Source organism: Budorcas taxicolor, chromosome 14 (assembly GCF_023091745.1).
Source record: "Budorcas taxicolor isolate Tak-1 chromosome 14, Takin1.1, whole genome shotgun sequence".
NCBI lineage: Eukaryota > Metazoa > Chordata > Mammalia > Artiodactyla > Bovidae > Budorcas > Budorcas taxicolor.
Genome location: NC_068923.1, coordinates 21,692,345 through 21,713,817, shown reverse-complemented (window position 1 = coordinate 21,713,817; position 21,473 = coordinate 21,692,345). Strand labels below are relative to the sequence as shown.

The 21,473-nt window shown below is 53.3% G+C and overlaps 1 protein-coding gene across 1 annotated transcript; it reads left to right on the top strand.

The window, feature by feature from the left end:
* Positions 1-10,855: 10,855 nt before the first annotated feature.
* CCN4 (cellular communication network factor 4) lies at positions 10,856-21,260 on the top strand. The gene is made up of 4 exons (XM_052652048.1): positions 10,856-11,300; positions 18,039-18,299; positions 19,717-19,910; positions 20,961-21,260. Exons 1-4 carry the CDS (start codon positions 10,856-10,858, stop codon positions 21,258-21,260), a joined length of 1,200 nt encoding a protein of 399 aa, XP_052508008.1.
* Positions 21,261-21,473: the final 213 nt, after the last annotated feature.

Genomic DNA, 21,473 nt, shown 5'->3' with positions numbered 1-21,473 from the left:
GGCCCCGCCTCTCCCATGAGCTGCCTTCCAACACCCTCTCCTCCTGCAAGACCAACCCCAGGGCCTTGGCATGCGCTGTGCCTGCCCCTGGCTGTGCTGCTGCTTTCTCCCTTCGGGACCTGGCACTGTCTCTACTCAGCTTGCTGTCACTGTAACACTCGGAATAGGTGCCCAGTGCATGGATGAATCAGTAAACAGAACCAGAGGCCAACCTGGGTGACTGGGTAGGATGGAGGGGAGAGCGGAGCCGTACCGGCCTTTCTAAGTGGAGGTTTTGTGCTGGGAGGGGGAAGGAGGGACTCTGACAAAGAGGCCTGGAGCTGGTTGCTGAGAGGACTGACCGGGTGAGCTGCAGCCACAGGCTTGCTTCCTGAGCCCAGAACGAGGAGTCAGAAGACTCCGCTCTAGTCCAGGCTCGTGGTTTGGTCTCTGAGCCTCTATCTCTTTCCCTGAAAGTGGAGTCAAGAAAGCCGCTCTGCCCGCGCCCTCAGCAGGATGCAGTGGGGGCCCAGGGGCGGTGGCAGTGCACGGCCCGGGGCTGAGGCCCAGCTCGCTGCTCCCTGCCGGGCCTCAGCTTCTCATCCGCACAGTGGGACTCTCGGGTCCCACTCACGGAGCCCTAGGGACAGAGGCAGACCGCAGGCCGGGTTCTGAGTGTGTGTCGGAAAGGAGCTTGGGGTCGCGATGAGAGAGTGACGATGGGGGTACTTTGGGGTTGCAAATGTGGCCTTCTCAGCTTTTCTGAGCTCCTGGACCGCAGAAGCTGGTGGGTGGGTGCTGCGTGGATGGTGGGGGGTGGGGGGGGGGTGCGGCTGTAGTCATCTATCTGTCCTTCCTACTGCTGCCCTTGGTGTTCAAATCTGCCTCCCCCAACACACACAGACACACACAAACGCACACATGTATGCACCACCTGTTTCTGGCCCCATACTTCAAGTAGCCGTGTCCTGACACAGGCAAACTTCAGCTCCTAAAGGATCAAAGCGCCAGCCCTCAGGGGGCCCTCACAGTGAGCTGAGGACCACAGCATCGGAGTCACTGGCAGGATCCTGTATCATCCCCGCTTTACTGAGCTGGAAACTGAGGCACAGTTTAATGACGTCCCTGCGATCCAGGCTTCAAGAACACACCCGAGCTCCCCACGCAGGGCCGGGTGGGGGGTTCACCCCTCCCCAGGGGGTCCTGTGGGCCAGCCCCTTGCCCATGTCCTGTGCTCCCTGCCTGAGTCAGGGCCCCATCCAGGAGGAGGAAGGGGGTGGGCTCGGGCTCCAGCCGTGGAGGGAGCGGAGACCTTATCTGAGGCCAGCTTAGCGAGCCGGCGACATCAGAGCCGGATGGCGCCAGAGGGTTGCCTCACCCCAGCCTGCCTTGTCGGGGAGCAAGTGGCTCGCCTGGAGCCAGTCTCAGCATGGGGGCTGGAACCCAGAGACCCCCACTCCAGATCTGGGGGCTGGAACCCAGGGACCCCCACTCCAGATCTGGGGGCTTGGAACCCAGCGACCCCCACTGCAGATCCGGGGGCTGGAACCCAGGGATCCCCACTGCAGATCTGGTCGTAGGAGCTGAAGATGGTCACCTCTGTTCTACTGGACAACTGGTGCCTCCTCCCTTATATTAAGCAGAACAGGCCTGAACTCAACACAGGCAACTTCTCCCGCCCGTGTCTGTCCTGGCTATTGCTCCAGGCCTGGCCCCTTCCCTGGCTGGCCCATGGCTACCATCACAGCCAGGCCTGGGATGACCGTTCTCCGTTCTTCCCAGTGAGATGAATGCACGGGAAATTGGGCGAGAATGGGTCCCTTGGAGCTCATAGGAGGACGAGACCCACAGTCAGAGCTGAGTGTGTCATTTTCTGGCTGTCTGTAAGCTCGGTGGACATCAGTTTCCCCGTCCATCAAACAGGGACCACCAATGGCCCTCGCACGGTTGTCCCGTGGCATTGGGGATGGATTGACTGACTCAGGAAAAATACCCAACTTCCCCCAGCAGGTTCACACACCCCTCAGGTCCTCTTGCTGTGGCCCCTGTCTGCCTTCTCTGTGTCCTTGGACCCTAAGCCCCAGCAACAGTGACCTCTGGTCATTCCTGCACCATGCCACCCTGCAGCTCCAGCTCACTCCCTGCTCTTGCCATTCCTTGGCTTGGACCCTCTCTCTGCCTTTCTGGTCTATTCTCAGTCATTCTTTAAAGAAGCAGAGCAAATGGTTCCTCCTCCAGGAAGTCCTCCCTGCTTCCAGAGCTCTACCCCTTTCCTCCTCATCCAGCTCTTGTAGCCCCTCCTAGACTTTGCTGAGAAAACCCACAGTGGGGCTCCTGAGTGTGATGCCTTAAGAGACTGATACTGGGCTCAAATCCCAACTCTGCCGCTTGTGTGTGGCCTTGGGCAAATGATCTGACCTTTCTGTGGCTCAGTTTACTCATCTGTAAACTGGGGGAGATGACTATACAAACAGCCTATCTCAGGGTTGCCACGAGGATTAGATGACTTAGAGCAGAAACTCATGCAAGAGGCACGAAAGGCAAAACGCAGACCGTGTAGACTTCATTTTGCTCTTGATTCAAAGAAACCATCCAAGTGTTTTTACAGCTTTGAGACAGTGAAGTTTGATTGTGGACTAAGTATTCACTACAGAGAAAATTAGTATTGGTATGAAAACTGGTATTTTTTAAAACTCTCCATAGAGACACCATCTGAGGAATTTCGGGTAAAATCATGAGGTCTGAGATTTGCCTTGAAATCCTCAAGAATGAGAAAGTATGTGTGTAAGTAGGAGTAACAGGAAACAAGATTGACAGAGGGTTGATAATTACTGAAGCAGAGGTAGGTATGTGAGATTCATTACATTATTCTCCCAAATGTGTAAATGTTTGAACACACCTCTGGCAAAGAATGAACACTTCTAATGTCTGATTATACGTAATCCTGATAGAAATGCTCGTCACTTGCTAGGGTTTTAGCTTACTTATAGCTCTGCCACTGTATAACAGAAGTTAGTGACCACTTCCTTTTTTGTTTATCAGTTTATTGGCTGCGTGGGGTCTTGGTTGCTGCGTGCTGGCTTTCTCTGTGGGGTGAGCAGGGGCTACTCTCTGCGGCCATCCGTGCGCTGTGCTGGCTTCTCTTGTTGCAGGGCATAGGCCCCAGGGCACGTGGGCTTCAGTAGTTGTGATGCACGGGGTTTAGTTGTCCCGCAGCATGTGGGATCTTCCTGGACCAAGAATTGAACTGGTGTCCCGTGTATTGGCAAGCAGATTCTCAACCACTGGACCACCAGGGAAGTGAGCATTCCCTAAAAAGACCAGATAGTAAATATTCTAAGCTTTGTGGACTATAGGCTCTCCGTGGAATATTCTTTTTTGTTTTTTACAACTTTTTAAAAGTGTAGAATCCATTCTGCTACTGCTGCTAAGTCACTTCAGTCGTGTCCGACTCTGTGTGACCCCATAGACGGCAGCCCACCAGGCTCCCCCATCCCTGGGATTCTCCAGGCAAGAACACTGGAGTGGGTTGCCATTTCCTTCTCCAATGCATGAAAGTGAAAAGTGAAAGTGAAGTCACTCAGTCGTGTCCAACCCTCAGCGATCCCATGGACTGCAGCCTTCTAGGCTCCTCTGTCCATGGCATTTTCCAGTCAGGAGTACTGGAGTGGGGTGCCATTGCCTTCTCCAGAATCCATTCTACTTGGTTACAAAAGTGCTGTGTGGGGGATGTCCCAGGGGGCTGGTGTCTGGTCCTTTGCTTTGTAAGGCAGTTGCCTTCTTCATGCTCCTGGCCCCCTGGGAGGCTGGCCGCTCCCTCTGGCTTTGTACTGAGAACTCCGCAGATGCTTTACATACATTTGATAAATGAAAGAATGCCGGAGAGTTTATCGTTTGGAAAGAACTCTGGCTTCTTGCCGCTTCTATCTTCTCCATATAAAGGCTACTTTCCCAACCAGAAGCTCACAAGACTGCATGTTGATAAAAACCAATTAGCAGAAAATCTCAACAAACCTTCCATCAGCCACGACAGGCAGCCTGGCCAGCGCTGAGTCAGTGCCTGGGTCTCCAGGTCCCTGGAGATCCTGCCGTTGGTGTGGGAGTGAGCATGGAAGACTCAGCAGGGCTGGGTCCTCTGAACACTCAGGCCAGGTGTCCTGCAGGGGCTGAGCTAAGAGCTTCCCAAGACAGAGGCTCCACTGCAGGGCATCCCTACCCGGGCCCCGGGTATAGATGCCGGGGGGTACACGCTGAGGAGGAGGAGCTCAGAAAATGTGTCCACCAACCCACGTGGTAGCTGCCTGTTACTTACATCAAAGGATATAAGATGTAAGGGAAGGGCAGGCCACAGGGTGCCCCCAGCTCTGGGCTCTGGCCTGTGTCCACATCCTCCCACTGCCCCCAGCCCTCTCTTATCAGTGAAGGAATGAGCAGAAACTGCTTCCAAATAGGGAACCTTTTCCTTAAAGCCCGCAGGGCTCAGCTGGGGCCGGCTCAGGCCATTCCTGTCTCAACCCTGCTCCCTGGTGGAGCATTTGGGTATGGCCACCCACACATGAGCAAGCTAAGCTCTGGACTATTCTCTTCATGAAGCGCTTGCCCGGGGCGTGCCAGGAGCAGTGCTGGGCACTCGGGCATTGAGAAACAGCATCCTGTCCCTGAAAACTCCACAAGAGTCTCCCATATCCTCTTTAGGGGACCCCCTGGCAACTTGGGCTCAAGTGCATTGCAACTGTCACCACCCTACGTTGCACTCTTATAAATGTGTCTGTACTGTGACTGCCTTGGGGTAAGGACCACGCTGTGTCCATCTGAGTACCAGCCCAGCCATGTAGGAGGTACTTGGTGCATGTGTGTGATGGGAGGATGGAGGAATGAATGAATGAATACAAATGTGAATGAATGAGGGGGTAGGGCAGCCTGGTGACAAGTCCCCTGGAGGGACATTCTGGGGACACTTTCCCAGCTTCAAAACCCTGAGCAAGTTACTTCAACACCCTGAGCCTCAGTTTCCTCATCTGTGAAATAGGGGTAAGGCTATAACTGCCTATTAGGGCTGCTGGAGGATATTGCTATCATTACTGCTTTTACACACGAGCACACAGACACTCAGAGAGGGCGAGTCCAGACCCAGGTCACACAGCCTTGGGAAATGGGTTCTGCTCACTGCAGATGCCCTGCCCTTACCTCCTGGTCCCAGGGCCCCACTCATCGACGAACTGCACACACCTTCCAAGGATGGTGGGGTTCAGCTCCCTCATCTATCGGGATGATTAAGGTCTCCTGGGTGGCACCCCACCACCGCCAGCCTCCTACTCTCTGCTACCATACCCACCACCACCCATTTGTGTAAACATGAAGTGAAACTGTTGGTAAAAGTCAAAGGATGGATTTACATGTGCCTGGATCTATTTTCAGGGAGTTGGAGAACATCAGAAAATTCAGTCACTGCCCACTTCTAAACATCACCCCCAAATTATACATGCAGGGTTTCCTGTGGGGTCTTCGATCGAACATTCTTCTAGTTTTTCCCTTCTTAAACTTAATCTGCTTAAGTTTGTCCAGTAACTATGACTGAATGGATTGCTTTGAACCTGCCCACTGAGTGCCCTCCTTGTCCAGAGGGTGCAGTGTCGGGCACGGTCTCGGTCCATGTGGGTTACTGTAGGGAAACACCACACACACTGGGCGCTTACAGACTCGTTGCCCACAGCTCTGGAGGCTCGAAATCCATGGTCAAGGCCGGCATGGCCACATTCCAGTGAGGCCCCTTTTCATAGCTGGCATCTTCTTGCTGTGTCCTCAGATGGTGGAAGGGATGAGGGAGCTCTCTGGGGTCCCTTTCATAAGGGCACTGACCCATGAGGGGTCCACCCACATGACCCAATCACCGCCAGAGGCTCTACCTGGTGGCTCAAATGGTAAAGAATGTGCCTGCCAATGCAGAAGGTGCAGGTTCAGTCCCTGGGTCAGGAAGACCCTCTGGAGGAGGCAATGGCAACCCACTCCAGTATTCTTGCCTGGAGAATCCCATGGACTGAAGAACCTGGTTGCCTACAGTCCATAGGGTGGCAAAGAGTTGGACATGACTGAGCCCACACATATACACCCTAAGACCGCCTTTAGAGTGGTTAGAATGCCAACATACGGGTCTGTGGGCAACATAACATTCAGTCCCCAGCAGACACTTAGGGGTCTTACCATGGGGAGCCAGTCTTTTTTTTTAAATTTATTTGTTGTTGTTGCTTTTGAGTCTTTCTCACGAAACATGAAAAGCGAAGTAACCCATTTTCAGTTAACTACACGAGGCCCACTTACGGAGCCCAGTGTCACCCCACAAAACCACAGAATGGCGTGTGTTCTGTGGGTCGGCCTGGGCTGTTTCATGTCCAGGCTGATCAAGCTGCCAGTGGGTTAGGCATGTAAGTGCAGTTCTAGAAAAGCCACACATTAAGAAAGGAAAATGGCCTAGAACCTCCCCGCCCCTTACACTCCTCTGGCCCAATTCCCTAAGACACGGTTCCCATTCCCACAAGAATCACCAGGGATGCAGGATGAATAACGGATTCCGGGCCCAGCAGAGAAGAGTTGAACCTGAGGATTCCAAGTGGACTCCAGGCACCTATATCTTACAAGGTCCTGAGGTCAGTGGTTCTCACCCTCAGCCACATTCAAGGTCCTGGATCCTGCCCGGGCTGCCTCAGTCTGGCTGCCTGGGGACGGTGGCCAGGCACCAGTGTTTATTAAAGCCCCTGGGTAGTTCTGACAGGTGGCAACACTTGGGAGCCACATAGGAAGTGACTGTTAGAGACGCTGCCCTGAGGTCACTGCTGATGGAGGCGGCGGCTGAGCGGACAGAACCAGGCAGGGCCTGAGCCCTGGGTGCCTGACCCAGGAAGCATCAGGGCACAACCCCACCCCCTGTCTTCCTCATAAACACAGTGGCATCCTCGAGGAGTCTGCCTTCAGAAGCACGTCGTAAAAGAGACTTTCATTTGAACAGCTGCGGTTTGGAAGTAGCCCAGGCTGTTCTTGACTCTCTCTGGCCTCCCCGGACGATAGATACTCTCCTCCCTGTTTGGTTGTTATCCTTCCCTTTTTCACCCTTAGCTTCTGCTGTTAGAAAAAATGACATAAGCCCCACACAGCAGTGAGCTTACAATGGTCCCTGTGCCGAAGCCAAGGGCAGGAGGACGTGCAATGCCATCTTGGGCACTCAAGATGGTTGATGTTTGTGCGTGTGTGTGTGTGTGTGTGTGTGTGCACGCGCACTCACTTTCCCTGGGATGTGGGTGCTAGATAAGGCAGTCGGGATTCAGAGGGTCATGCACCTATCCCAGGAGACCTCAGGCCCTGCATTTAAAAGGCCTCCCACCCACAGCTCTCATCAAAGACCTCCTAGAGCTGGGAGCTTTCCTACCACTAGATGGCGCCAACTGCAAGGGCTTGGCTCAGAGGATCCCGCCCCTTTCCCTCCAGCGTCCCAAGGCTGCCCTCACCTGCTTCACTCCTCCAAAGAGGGGTTTCCACTGGGGCTTCCCTTGAGAAGCTCTGTGCCTTGGGGCTCCCGGCCGGTAACTGCAAAGCGGGCTTCCTTCTGGGGAGCTGTAACTTGGTATGGAGACAGCAGGGTGGGTGGTGACCCTGTGGAACCCACCCCAGCTCAGCTCAAAGGGTCCAGACCCCCAGGCCCTGCAATGGGCCCTGTGGGTGAGGGAGGTGCGCACAAGCATGGCAGTGCAAGTGCAAAAGCTTGCTTTTGAGTGTTTGCACACATAGTGCTTCTGTGTACACAATGCCCCCACCCTCCCGACAACTTCCCCAAGGAGGCATTATTGTGGCCATTTCACAGACTAGAATGTTGAGACTTGGGAAGGTCAGGAACTACAGGAAGGTCAAAACTACACAGAGGGAACCCTCTTCTGACTGTTTTGGATCCCATGCTGTCTTCTTGACCCTCGAACTTGGAAAAGAAAAGGCCCCAAGATGGTAGGTCCTGGAAAGTCAAGGAACTGGTACCAAAGTCCTTTGGAGTCAACAATCCCCCATCCCACCAGGTAACACCTCCACAGCCCTGCTATGGGTCGTGCACCATGTTTCAGGCCCACAGAGAGGAGTAAGGCACAGACACTGCCCTTTACAAGCTCACATTTCTGTGAAGGAAGCACTACTTCTAAAGCAACCTGGAAAAGGCATGGAAGCCTTCCTGGAAGAGAGGGCTTTTTTTTTTTTGTCTGCTGTGCCGAGAATAGGTCTCTAGGGTCTAGGAGCTGTCAGAGATGGCCCGGGGGGTCTCATAAATCTCCGGGCCTCCAGTGTCACAGTCTGACTAGGACAGGTCTCTCTCCATGGAGTCAGAAAGAGGAGGGGTGTGAGTGCGTGCCTGTGTGTGTGTGGTTTCATTGATTTACGGGTTTGATGTTTTTCTGCCATGTGTTTTTTGAGGAAAAGCAAACAAGTGTAAGCAAACTAAATGACTTCCAGATGAAAACGGACCAGCACTGCCAACCTCAGAGCAATCTGTCCCCCCGCCAGCACTTGAATCCAAGCATAGAGGTGACAAAAACCTCAAATCGAGGTTTGTGTTTTTTACTTTCAAAGGCCCTTTTGCAGATCAACATTTACCGCACTTGTCTTGTGCCAAACCTAGAACCCAGAGCCCAACTAATCCAGCCCTTCAATCTGCACCACCTCTTCTGGCCTCTGGTTCTTACAGCCAAGGGCGCAGGGATATGGACCACTCACCTCAGCAGAGAGCTTCCTGCGCTGGTGGTCAGAGAGCTCCCGGGGCTGCCCTGGTGCCCCCGCTCTCCACGCAGCCTCACGTCATAATAAATCACCTCTATCGTCTGTCTCTCCCATGAGCCATGGTCCTGTACACACAGGAGATGCTTAACTTCATCTTCAAATGCTTTAAACAGAAGCGAGATGGTGAACCAGCTCAGCAGATGTTCACTGAGTGACTGAGAGGGCAGAGGTCCCGGGTGCAGAGATGAAAGCTGGGAGGGTCACTGGTTTCTAGGCCGTGATGTGGGCATGTCATTTTGGACACCCTCTGCCTCTTTGGGTCTCGGTTTCCTCTCCAGGAGAAGGAAACAGCAACCCACTCCAGTGCTCTTGCCTGGAAAATCCCAAGGATGGAGAATCCTGGCAGGCTACAGTCCACGGGGCCACAAAGAGTTGAACACGACTGAGTGACTTCACTTTCTTTTTCTTTCTTTTCTTCTCCAGGAAGAGGGAAAAGAATCTGTCTAAATAGCTCAGCATCTGTTTTGTTCGAAGAATGAAATGCAGATCTATAAACCCACAGAGCAGGGTTCCTCTGGTTCAGGATGGAGGGGATGGTCTGTGGGGCCCCCCACCTCTGCTAACCTCAGAATTCAGGAGTCATTGCTGAGAAGCCCCAGACAGGAGCCTTTCCAGCAGGGACCACCCGCCTGGGGGCGGGGAAATGGCTGGGAGCTGCCTTCAGTCCTCACTCTCCATCCTCAGGCAATTCTCCTCTCTGGGCCGAGGTTTCCTCCAGGGTAAAGAGTGAGGGGCCAGGATGGAGGGGCTAGGCAGATGACTGGATCTCTGAGATACAAGCAGTTTGAAGCTGGTAATACTGGCCCCAGAGCCGCCTCCCTTTCCATCAGTCTCATGTGAAGCACAGAAATGCTCTTTGGGGCTTATCTCCCATTCCCCACGCGCTTGCTATCTTGTCCATCATATCTGCCAGGATATAGACAAATACATTGCCTGTGGATGGGAATGGGGCTCTGGGAAGGAGCACGGGTGAAGGGAAGTGGAGTGGGTGTCCACCACGCTCAGCACAAAATCAGACCCCTCTCTGCAGGGCTGGTGCTGGACACAGGATCAGTCCTCTCCCCGCGGGGGCACAGCAAGCCAGCAACAGGAGCCATGAGGCTGGACACCTGCTGCCACCGCTGCCCCCTGCAGCCCCTTCCTGGTGCTCAGAGGGGAAAGTAATTAATAACAATGATAATAGGATGACAGGCCGGCTGGCCGAATCCTGGCTGCACATATGCACGTTGTCTATATGTGGAAGCTGTCAAGAAGATACAAATGAACTTATTAACAAAGCAGCAATAGACCCACAGGCATAGAAAACAAATTCACCATTACCAAAGGGAAAGGGGGGGGGGATAAATTAGGCGTTTGGGATTAACACATACAGACTATGTACAAAGGGCTTTCCTTGAGGGTTCAGCAGTGAAGACTCTGCCTGCCAATGGAGGAGACACAGGTTTGATCTTGGGTCAGGAAGATCTCCTGGAGAAGGAAAAAGACACCCCACTCCAGTATTCTTACCTGGGAAATCCTGTGGACAGAGGAGCCTGGAGGGCTACGGTCCAAGTGGTGGCAAAGAGTCAGACATTTAGCCACTGATCAACCAACCAACCGACCAACCAGCCTACCAATGCATTAATATGAATCACTGTGTGTAACTGAATGTGTACACAGTATACACATATGCATAATGAATAGTTAATACATATAACTGAATACACGTGAAACTAATCCAACAGTGTGAATCAACTATACTTTAATTAAAATACATATATATGAGTCATCTCTTAAGGACCCTTAGCACAGAGAGGGTGGATCCTTAGGACATAGAGAAAAGGGCGATGGGGTAAAGAGAGAGGTTTTGGGGCTGCACCCACAGCGCGGCTCATCAGAAGGTATTTCCTCAAAGCCGCAGCTCTCTCATCTGCAGAGGAGGCCGACTCACTGACTTCCCAGGTTGCGGGATGATCAGAGCGGAAGGAGACACCCATGGGCTCAGAGAGCTGACACGGAGGCTGACCCAGCACGCCCAAGCAGGGGAATTCGGGCAGCTGGCTTCACGTCTGCTAATGCCAGCTCCTCCATGCTAGTGAGGAGACAGGCGGTGTCTGGCGACCGAAAGCAGGGCCGAGAAATGGAATGTGACGTAAACCTCTGGAACCCCGTGAAGATGGGGAGGCGGCCGCCAGCCTTTGGCCTGGGACCCCTCTTCCGGGCAGCCTGCTTCACGTCTTCCCTCCCCCCGCAGGCCCTCCCTCCAGCTCCCACAGCCGCGGGCCCCACCCCGGCCCCGCGGGAGGACACCTCCTCACGGCCCCAGTTCTGCAAGTGGCCGTGCGAATGCCCGGCGGCCCCGCCCCGCTGCCCGCTGGGCGTCAGCCTCGTCACGGACGGCTGCGAGTGCTGTAAGGCGTGTGCCCAGCAGCTGGGGGACAACTGCACAGAGGCTGCGGTCTGCGACCCCCACCGGGGCCTCTACTGCGACTACAGTGGGGACCACCCGAGGTACGCAGTAGGAGTATGTGCACGTAAGTGAGACCCCCCCCACGCCATCGGCCAGCCCCAGACCCCCAGCTCTGGCCCACAGCACCCCGCCTGCCACCCATAGCCCTTCCTCTGGCCAGGCTTGGTTCTGCAGGAGGTACCCAATCCCGCTCCCCCTCCGCCCCAGTCCATGATGACGGGCCAGAGGCTGAGCAGGGAGGGATGCGGCATTCCTCCTGCACCTGGACCTTGTCTCCTCTGGCCTATATCCGTGGATGAGTCCAGGGAAGAAGGATCCACCAGGAGAGACCTAAGCCTGGTTCTGTTCTCCCCAACGTAGAACACTTTGCAGGCTGCCTGTGACCTCCCAGGGGCACCAGGACCCTGCGGAGCTCCAGATATTTTAGTAACATTGTTAATGAACATAATCTGGTATTAAAAAATTCAGTAACCTTGAAAGAACAAAAAGCAGCGGCTTGAAACCATCTCTTCCTTCCACCTACCCACGTTCCTCTAGCTCACTGCAGTCACTTTTACTTTCTTCTGGAAATTGCAACTATTCAATGCATCTCTTCTGTTATATCTTGATCAGCTTAAAATACCAACTGTGCACAATCTATAATTGTGCATGATCCTATATGATAGCCGATGACTTAGCTCCTTAATACTGCCTGACACTGCCCCCCCAGCTTCCAAAATCATTGTCATATTTTTATTATAAACCACTATTTGACCACTATGTACAATATTAGGACGATGTAAATGGTTTTTGCTGAAGCATGAGGTAGTAAACTTGATCGAATTTCCTTTATTATGAAGTTGTTTGTTTTTCCTGGAGTTTCTACTTGCTTTTGTTCTTTCTTTACTCTTGGTCTTTATAATAGCCCCATACTGGGGGAGAGGCTGCTGCTTTTTGTTATTTGTTTGCTCTTCAAAGGGTTACCTCATTTCCTTTGTTGTTCCCAGAGACCTCCTTTCTGAGGCTTTCTGGTCTCCTGGTTCTATCTGGGCTGGCCTTGAATCATACGACCTTGAATCATATGAGCATTTATTCAATATACATGACCAGTAGGATGAAAAGAGGTAAATTGGCATCATGAAGTGATGTGAAAGTTGCTCAATCATGTCCAACTCTTTGGGACCCCATGGACTATACAGTCCATGGAATTTTCCAGGCCAGAATACTGGAGTGGGTAGCCATTCCCTTCTCCATGGGATCTTCCCAACCCAGGGATTGGACCTGGGTCTCCTGCATTCAGGTAGATTCTTTACCGTCTGAGCCACCAGGGAAGCCCAAACAGGCATCATGGCAGCAGCTTAACTTCTGAAAAGTTACACAAAGCCTCATAAACTCAAGAACACCTTCCCTTAAGGCTGCATCAAGCTTTCCTCATGCCTATGACCCTGCATGTTCACACACAGCAGACTCTATCTTCAGCTAACTCATTATATTTCCTGAAGTGTCATTGATGAGGGTTATACATATAATTTCAAGTCAAGATACTTATGGATTTATGGTTAATCTATGAGCACTTTCTACTCTTATGCCATTAATTCCTGCTTCAACCTTCATATCAAGTCATCTTGCGTTCCAAGTAACCATCACTGATTCTCCCATCTTTCCCATGTTTCCCCCCTTTACGGAGACTTGTTATTAGCCCCACAAACTAGTGTGTTCAAAGAGAAGTTGCAGATTCCTTCCGCAGAGAATCATCTGACATGTTGGTTAAAATGTGTTTCTGAGCCCCACCCCACTCACTCCAGTTCTTTGGCAGTGGGGGTGGAATCGACAACTTTCAACGAGCTCCCTGGGTGACTCTCATACTCGGCTCTGAGACTGATGGCCAAAGTATACAGTTGCTCATATACTCTCTCCCCGCACCCAGGTGAGGACACCAGGCTGAGCCCTCCTACACCAGAGTCCCCTCCACTTCTTCGAGACTGTTTCCTTTCTTTCCCCTTCTACAGCTGTCCTTCAAGGCAACTCACTGTGACTATATGAGTCTCTAAAGTTGCACTGACACCTCACCACATGCCAGGCACCACAATTTTATAGACATTCTGCCATGGACCCATAGACTCTTCAGACCCACAAGTGCCTCTCCTGCCTGTCTCTACCGCCCAGGACCTGGAAAATCACCTCTTTCTACTCCATTCCCCTACCTCTTTATATGTCACCTCTTTACTCAACGTAGCCTCTCGGTTCCCCCTTATCATGAGTCTCCATGTAGCTTCTTTCCTTGCAATTGGAAAGAAGACGGTGGATTTCAGGATACTGGAATAAATATGACATGGGCCTAGGGTTCTCCAGTCACAGAGGTCTACAGACATTGGAATAAATAAGGTTCAACAAGGGGAACAGACTTCTTCAGAAGTGTTAAATGTCCACATCCATTGTGAAATTCCAAAAACAGAGCTATCATAGGAAGACACAGTGAATACTTTTTTCCAGGCAGATTTTTACCCAATCACCCACCTGCACACCATACACACACAGACACAGAAACACACACACACACAGACACACACACACACACATACACAATTCCCCCATGTTCTATGGAACATCTTCTCAGAAATACTGCCGTAGTGTCTAAATTCATGGAACCCTAATGCAATAAAGAAGAGAGTCCAGGGTCTGAAAACGATAGAGAAGGAGATATTGGGGGCCAGAGGGGAAAAAGAAAGAAGAAGTTATTTACATAGAAAAATCTGTTAGCAAATGGCCAACAACCAACGGACATTCCCCAGGACAGGCTAAATCTGTCCTTAGAGATGTGCTTGTAATTAGGCCAGGACAAGGCAATAAAAAACAAGTTGCAACACTGCCGTAAATGACTCAAAGAGGGGATGGTGGGGACTATGGCAAACTAATGAACGTAAACTTTAGCCACTGAGGTCAGGCAGAAGAGGGAGCCTGATCTGGTCTAGTCTACTTACCTTTCAAGAGAATCCAGAAAACAAAATCCAGGTTCATGTATGATTTGTAATTCTGGCAACGCATTCAAAACATTTTTTAAAAAACACTCTGTGGGCCAAGCTAAATACATCTGTGGGCAGAAAGTGACCTCTGAATTAAACTGTTTGGCTATTTTGGTTGTGCAAACATGAGTCTGCATTCAATGCAACTGGGTCAGGATTGAGGGCAGTGTGGTTTGCTGGAAGGATCATTAAATTTACAGGCAGACAGACTTGGGTTTTTGAATCCTGGCTCTGCCACTTGCTGGCTACGTGACCATGGGCACATCACTTAAGGAGCTTGATCGAATCAACTCTGTATGATGGTTGAGGCTAAACAAAGAATTTCACAAGAGCCTAAAATGTGATCAGTTGCTCTTGAATATTCCTTCAGATTTCCTTTGTAAACGTTCCCTTAGCTTTGTCCAGGGTTATCCTCAGAGTTTGGGGGGCAGGGCTAGTTTCAAGCTCTGATTCTCCTGTCTGATGAGTAAAGGAACAGAAAACCCATGCATTGTGTTTGAAGCTAGACAGCCTAAGTTCAAACCTCAGCAACATAATCAACTAACACAATGGGTTTAGGGAAACTGCTTAACCTTTTTAAATGTCAGTTTCCTCATCAAGGAAAATGCAATGAATAATGCCTACCTTTTTGGGTGGTTTGGATGTCAAGTGCCTGATACATGGGAGAAGCCCAATACAGAGGAGGGCTAACCCCACCTGATATCCATCCCTTTACCCACTGATTCATTCACTCATAATGAACATAGGTTAGTGATGGCACATCAGTGGGGTTACAACAAGGCATGGCCCACTGTCCTTGCTCCCAGGAAGCTGACCAGGGGTGCAGCGAGAAGAGTAAAGGTCTGGATGGCACAGCAAGGCGACTTGAATTCCCAGAAGTCCCTCAATAAGAGGAAAGCCCACCAGGTCATGCTTGAATGGACCCGAGAGTCTGAATGGTGAAGGAGGCTCGGCCAGCTTCCCCATCCGATCAGAAGCTCGTCCTTCAATCAGCTATAAAGAAATGGAATAAGGAAGGGGTGCCAGAGTCCGCTGGTGGGGCCATCACAGCCACCCACCATCCATCTTTGCCCCCACCTCCCAAACCTCCCAGAAGACTGTGAACAACTTCTGGAGGCAAATGGTCCCAATCTTGGCTGCAAACTGGATTCACGTGCGGAGCTAACAAGGTCAAAAAATAAAAAGCAAAAATAACCAAGCCCAGGTCCACCCCCAGGTACTGGGGCGTGGTGTGGGCGTCATGATTTTAAAGAGCTCCCCTGGGTAGTGCCATTGTGTCGCTGGCAATGAGAGCCACTGTGCTAAGGCTTCCCAGCACCCAGCAGTGCCCTCGCCACCCAAAGTTCCCACACCCAGGGGCAGAGACTGGCTTCAGCACTCCATCTCCCATCCACCCACACACACAAGCGCACTCTCTCCCTGGAGTGAGAGGGTGAGGCCAGACTGACTCAGAACAAAAGATGAGTGATTCACTAGGTGATTCACTCACTGTTTTGCTTTCCTATTTCCCCTCTTTTATTGGTATCCGATGGAAGGAAATGGACAGTGGAGTCAGAGCTTGGGGGGATGCAGCTTCTTCAGACACCAGCTGGGGGGCCTTGAGAAGATGAATCACTGTTCCCCTCACCCACCCAGCTCCCCTCTCTGACAAAGAAAGAAAACAAAGCTCTTCTAGAACAGTCACCGCGAAACTGCTTGAGATTACTTATCAGATGGTGCCTGGCTCCAGATCGGACGGGCAGTGTTAGCGCCCTTCCTGTCGGTCCCTCCTCCCCCAGATCAGTCACCTCCCAGGAAAACCAGCAGTCACCCCAGCATCCCCACAAGCTGCAATCCTGTCCCCTCTGCTCCGCTGAGCTGAGCGCTGTCACTTTAGGTGTGTGACTCAACCTCACTGAGATGCAAGTTTGCAGCAGGTGAAAATGCAGGTGATGACATGGTCCCTTTTCCTTCTGGGATGAAGTCAGCAATGCAAGGAAGCCTAACACAAAGCAGGTCAGGTGACCAAGCACCTTCCCTCCTGTGAGATACAGAGATGATGGTGGTGGTGGTGATGGTTCGGCTTCAGGTGAATCCAGGAGATACACCAGGACTACTGGCAGACAGCCCTCCTGGGGTGAGTACCCTGGCTGCCCTGGGCTCTCTGTCTGCACTTCTAGACACTGTCCTCAGAATGGGACTGACATGGAAGGCTGGGATGCTGGTCGGAGCCCAGTATCCCCACATCTTTCTTGGAGCTCCAAGCTTGCAGAACCGGCTCCACTCTGAAGTCAACAAGGCATCTCGAGCCTAGGGAAGAGCTTGAGGCCACCCACTCCAACATTGCTCTTCTGAGGACAGAGCATCCCTCTCCTTCCAGGCCTCAGGACATAGAACTAGGAGTCCTTCCTGATTCTCCTCTCATCCTCACATCCCACCTGCCAGCGAGTCCCTCCAAACAGACCCAGAAGCGGGGCCCTTCTCCTCCTGGCTGCCCATCTCTGGTCCAAGCACCACCGCCTCCTACCTGGATTCCCCAGCATGACCTTCTGACTCGTCAGGAACCCCGTCGGTCTGTCCTTAACTCAGCACCGTCAAGGTTTTTGTGAAGCATAATTCATATCAGCGATTCATCATTACTCACTGAGCACATACTGTGTATCAGCTGGAGTTCCAGGCTCTAAGAGTTTGCGTTTTCCTCTGAGCCTGCAGGGAAGCCCTGTCTCTCTTGCCTTCAGCCCTTCTCCCTCCCTCCCCTACCCTTTCCCACCTCAGGCCTTCCCACTGCCTGCAGTCCCTTCCCTGCCTAGAAGGCTTCTCTCCCAGCACCTGGGCAGCTCAGCTCCCCGCCTCCTTCCCATCTTTGCTGAATCATCATCACCTCTGTGAGGCCCTGGCTACCTGCCTTGTTTACATGTGCAACCTTCCCCCTCCCTCTCCCAGCTCCCTGCTTTCATGTCCCCATCAATGCTCTGGATGGTCCATTTCTTCTCTGGTGGTTCAGACGCTAAAGAATCTGCCCACAATGCATGCAGGAGTGTGAAAGAAAAGTCAAAGTGAAGTCGCTCAGTGTCAACTCTTTGCGACCCCATGGACTGTAGCCTACCAGGCTCCTTTGTCCATGGGATTTTCCAGGCAGGAATACTGGAGTGGGTTGCCATTAATGTGGGAGACCTGGGTTCCCTGGATTGGGAAGATTCCCTGGAGGAGGGCATGGCAACCCACTCCAGTACTCTTGCCTGGAGAATCCCCATGGACAGAGGAGCCTGGGCTGCAGTCCATGGGGTCCCAAAGAGTCGGATCCGACTGAGTGACTAACCACACAAGCACAAGTTCATCGAGGGCGAGGCTTTGTCTCCTTCCTTCACTACTAAATCCCCAGCACCTACCACACTCCACAAATAGGCACTGAATAAACCCAGTCTCTTCCAAAGTGTTCTGACGGGTTTCCCATCGCCTCTGCCTCCTCTCACAAACTGTGTCCCTTGAGCCGGATAACTGTCAGGACCAGGCTTTGTGCCACTTGCTGGGACAGGACACTGGGCTAGCTGCCCAAGGTCCCAGTCCTGGCCAGGCTGTAGCCTCCCACCGCTTCGTCCAGCCCTCCAGACGGGCACCGGGTGTTTCTGCGCGGGTTAAATGGGCTGCCACACCCTCCGCTCAGGTCCCACCAAACGGGCCAGAGCAGCGGGCCCAGCCCTTCTCCATGATGGGTACCCCGGGAGGTGGGGTGCGGGGGGCGTGAGGCAGTGGCAGGGGGCTGCCCTGCAGGGCCCGCCCAGCCCCTCGGCAGGCCTGACCCTCGGCGCCTGTGTCCGCAGAGGTGGTCGGCGTGGGCTGCGTGCTGGACGGCGTGCGCTACAACAACGGCCAGTCCTTCCAGCCCAACTGCAAGTACAACTGCACGTGCGTGGGCGGCGCGGTGGGCTGCACGCCGCTGTGCCTCCGCGCGCGCCCCCCGCGCCTCTGGTGCCTCCGGCCCCGCCGGGTGAGCTTGCCTGGGCGCTGCTGCGAGCAGTGGGTGTGTGAAGACGACGCCAGGAGGCCCCGCAAGACAGCGCCGCGCCACACGGGCACCTCCGGTGGGTGCGGGGCGCGGGCGCGGAGCGCGGGGAGGGCTGCTCCAGCCCGCGGAGGAGGAGGGGATGGGGAGCTCGGTAGGTCCCCAGCGGGCCTCCTAGAACAGCCGCAGGGAGGGGCCGGGGGCAGCGGCGGCTTGCCCACCGCGTCCGTGTGTGTGGCCCAGTGACCTCCTTCTGACCGAGCGCAAGCAGAGCGCCTGCCGAGTGGCTGACCTAGAAACCAAAGCCTTTCATCCTCCTCGGCAAATCCTTCCCCACCGCCGCCTCCCTCCCAGCCCGCCCTCCTCGCTTCCGTCTGTCCTCAAAGGCCTCTGCTGTCTCCCGTCTCCCAGCATCCTCTTCTCTCTCTCATTCATTCCTGCGTTCCTTGATCCATCTCCCCTGCGCACCTGCTGTCTCCCCATGCAGGTTCCCCTCCCTGACTTCTGGGTTTGTGTGTTACCAGGAAGGACCTGCTTCCTCTTCCCAGTCATTGTCTTGTGTATCTTGCTCCATCCCTCTGTGAGATCACTCCTTGGTCTCCCTGGCTCTTCACCTGTCTCCACCTCTCAGCTCACTCCCCTTTCCATTTCTTAGACACTTACAACCACTCGCCCGTGTTCTGCTTGCCAGGATACATCCACTGAAAGAACCAGCCAAGGGTTGGGGTTTAGTTCCCACTTCCTGAGGGCTTACTAAGGACAGGGACAGCTGTTGAGCCCTGTCACGTGCCTGAACCTGTATTTTCTATCCACAGCCAGGGACAGGAGGCAGGGAGGTACTGTTGTCAACCCCACTTACAGGTGGGGAGCCTGGGGCTCGGAGGTGGGAGCCAGTTTATTGGAAGCTATCCAGATGCTAAGGGGCGGTGCTAAGAGCTGAACTCAGACAGTTTGCCTCTGAAGCCTGCATGTCCCCTTAGCCACGATGTCCTGAGCATCGCTCAGATGAAGTTCTAGTACTGGGGCAGGCACTTCCCCTGAGCGTCCCCAGATAATGTCATCTCTGCAGGGGCAGGACCGGTATCTTTTACCCTTTTATCCCCAGCACCTTGCAGATGCCTGATGTGTACTCGGTCAATATCTGGACCCTTTTATTGCCATACCAGCCCCGCAGGGCAGATGTTATTGTTCCAGAAAAGAGCCTGAAGCCCAGAGTAAGTTGTCTAGAATCACACAGCCTGTAGGTGGTCGAGCAGGGATTGGACTCAGGTCACCTGTCTCTAAAGATGGTCCTCCCTCTGGAGAAGTATGAGGAACTCATGACAAGTTCTTGTCTCCCTGGGGATCCGTGCTAGTTAGAAGCCAACTTGACCTCCAAGTGGAGGGACTGCCCACTCGCTGAGGTTCAGGGACCCCAGCCCTTAGGGTTGTGACGGCAGGGATTGGGGGGCTGATGGAGACTGGGAAATCACTGGGCACCCGGTCCCCATCCGCAGGGAGCATGAGTGAGATAGAGCCGTGGCACAAGAACTGCATTGCGTACACCAGCCCCTGGAGCCCCTGTTCCACCAGCTGCGGCCTGGGGGTCTCCACCCGCATCTCCAACATCAATGCCCGGTGCTGGCCTGAGCAGGAAAGCCGCCTCTGCAACCTGCGGCCGTGTGACGTGGACCTCCGGCCACACATCAAGGTGGGTCTGCCTCCCAGGGAGGGGCAGGCGTCTCAGGTCAGGAAGATCCACTGGAGAGGGATAGGCTACCCACTCCAGTATTCTGGCCTGGAGAATCCCATGGACTGTATAGTCCATGTGGTCAAAAAGGGTTGGACACGACTGAGTGACTTTCACTGAAGATAGCTCTCAGACTGTATAAGCTTCAGGCCCACACATTGCCTGGATCTCTTCTACCCTCATTTCAGGCAGGGTGCTGGTACATAGTTGACCAGAACAGCCATTCATTCAATGAGTTTAGTATGTGCCTACTGGGGCTTCCCTGGTGGCTCAGTGGTAAAGAACTCACCTGCCAATGCAGGAGACATGGGTTTGATCCCTGGGTTGGAAAGATCTCCTGGAGAAGGAAATAGAGACCCACTGCAGTATTCTTGCTTGAGACATTGCATGCACAGAGGAGCCCCGGTGGGCTACATCCCATGGGGGTATCAAAAGAATCGGAATCAACTTAGCAACTAAACCAGAGCCATGTACCAGGCAGAAAGCTAGACTGTAGGGATGCAGAAAGAGCCTCGCCCTTGAATGGCCCATAGCCCCACAGAGCTCCCTTTAAATAATGCCAGTCCAATTGAATAAGTTGCGTGAAAAGTGTGTGTGAGAGTCTATGGGAGGCAGAGGAGGAGGAGTTTAGGATTAAAATGAGTCGTCTTGGAGGCCATGATGGCTCTGCCCCTAACCAGCAGGGGGCGCTTGGCAGGCTGAAGGAGCCCACAGAGTCATCCTGTGTTGGAGAAACTGACCTGGGCGTTGGCAAAGCAGAAGGCAGGAAAGAAGGGAAATTGCAGGTTGAGAGAGCTGCACTGCGGCAAGGCAGTCCCTTTGTGCGCTCGGTTTCCTCTTGCATAATGCAGCTGGGTCTCTTTGTCTTTGGGGTGATCCTTCCTAGTTTGAAGATGCTGCAGATCCGAAAGTAAGGTGGGGTGCATGGCGAGTGAAAAGGGAAGAATTGGGGGCTTGGAGCTGAAAATGTTGATCCTCTGAGCATCTCAACTGAAACCTCCTTTCCCGCAGGAAGGGAAGAAGTGTCTGGCCGTGTACCAGCCAGAAGCGCCCGTGAACTTCACACTGGCCGGCTGCACCAGCACACGTGCCTACCGGCCCAAGTACTGTGGAGTCTGCACCGACAGCCGGTGCTGTATCCCCTACAAGTCCAAGACCATCAGCATCTCCTTCCGGTGTCCCGATGGGCCCGACTTCTCCCGCCAGGCCCTGTGGATTAACGCTTGCTTCTGCAATCTGAGCTGTCAGAATCCCAACGATATTTTTGCCGACTTGGACTCCTACCCTGACATCTCAGAGATTGCCAATTAAGCAGCCACAGAACCTGGGCTCGAGGCCGACCCAGAGCTTATAAAGCAGCCAGCCTTCTGAGGCCCCCACTGAGCCTTCTTTTGTCCACTTTCCACTCGTTTCCAATGACCCAGATCCAGGCCCAGGCCCGTGACCCCTTGTCCTGTCTCTGCCCACCCAAAGCACCCATCACGGCGCGCTCAGGCCCAGACAGTGGGTCTTCTCCTTGGCAGC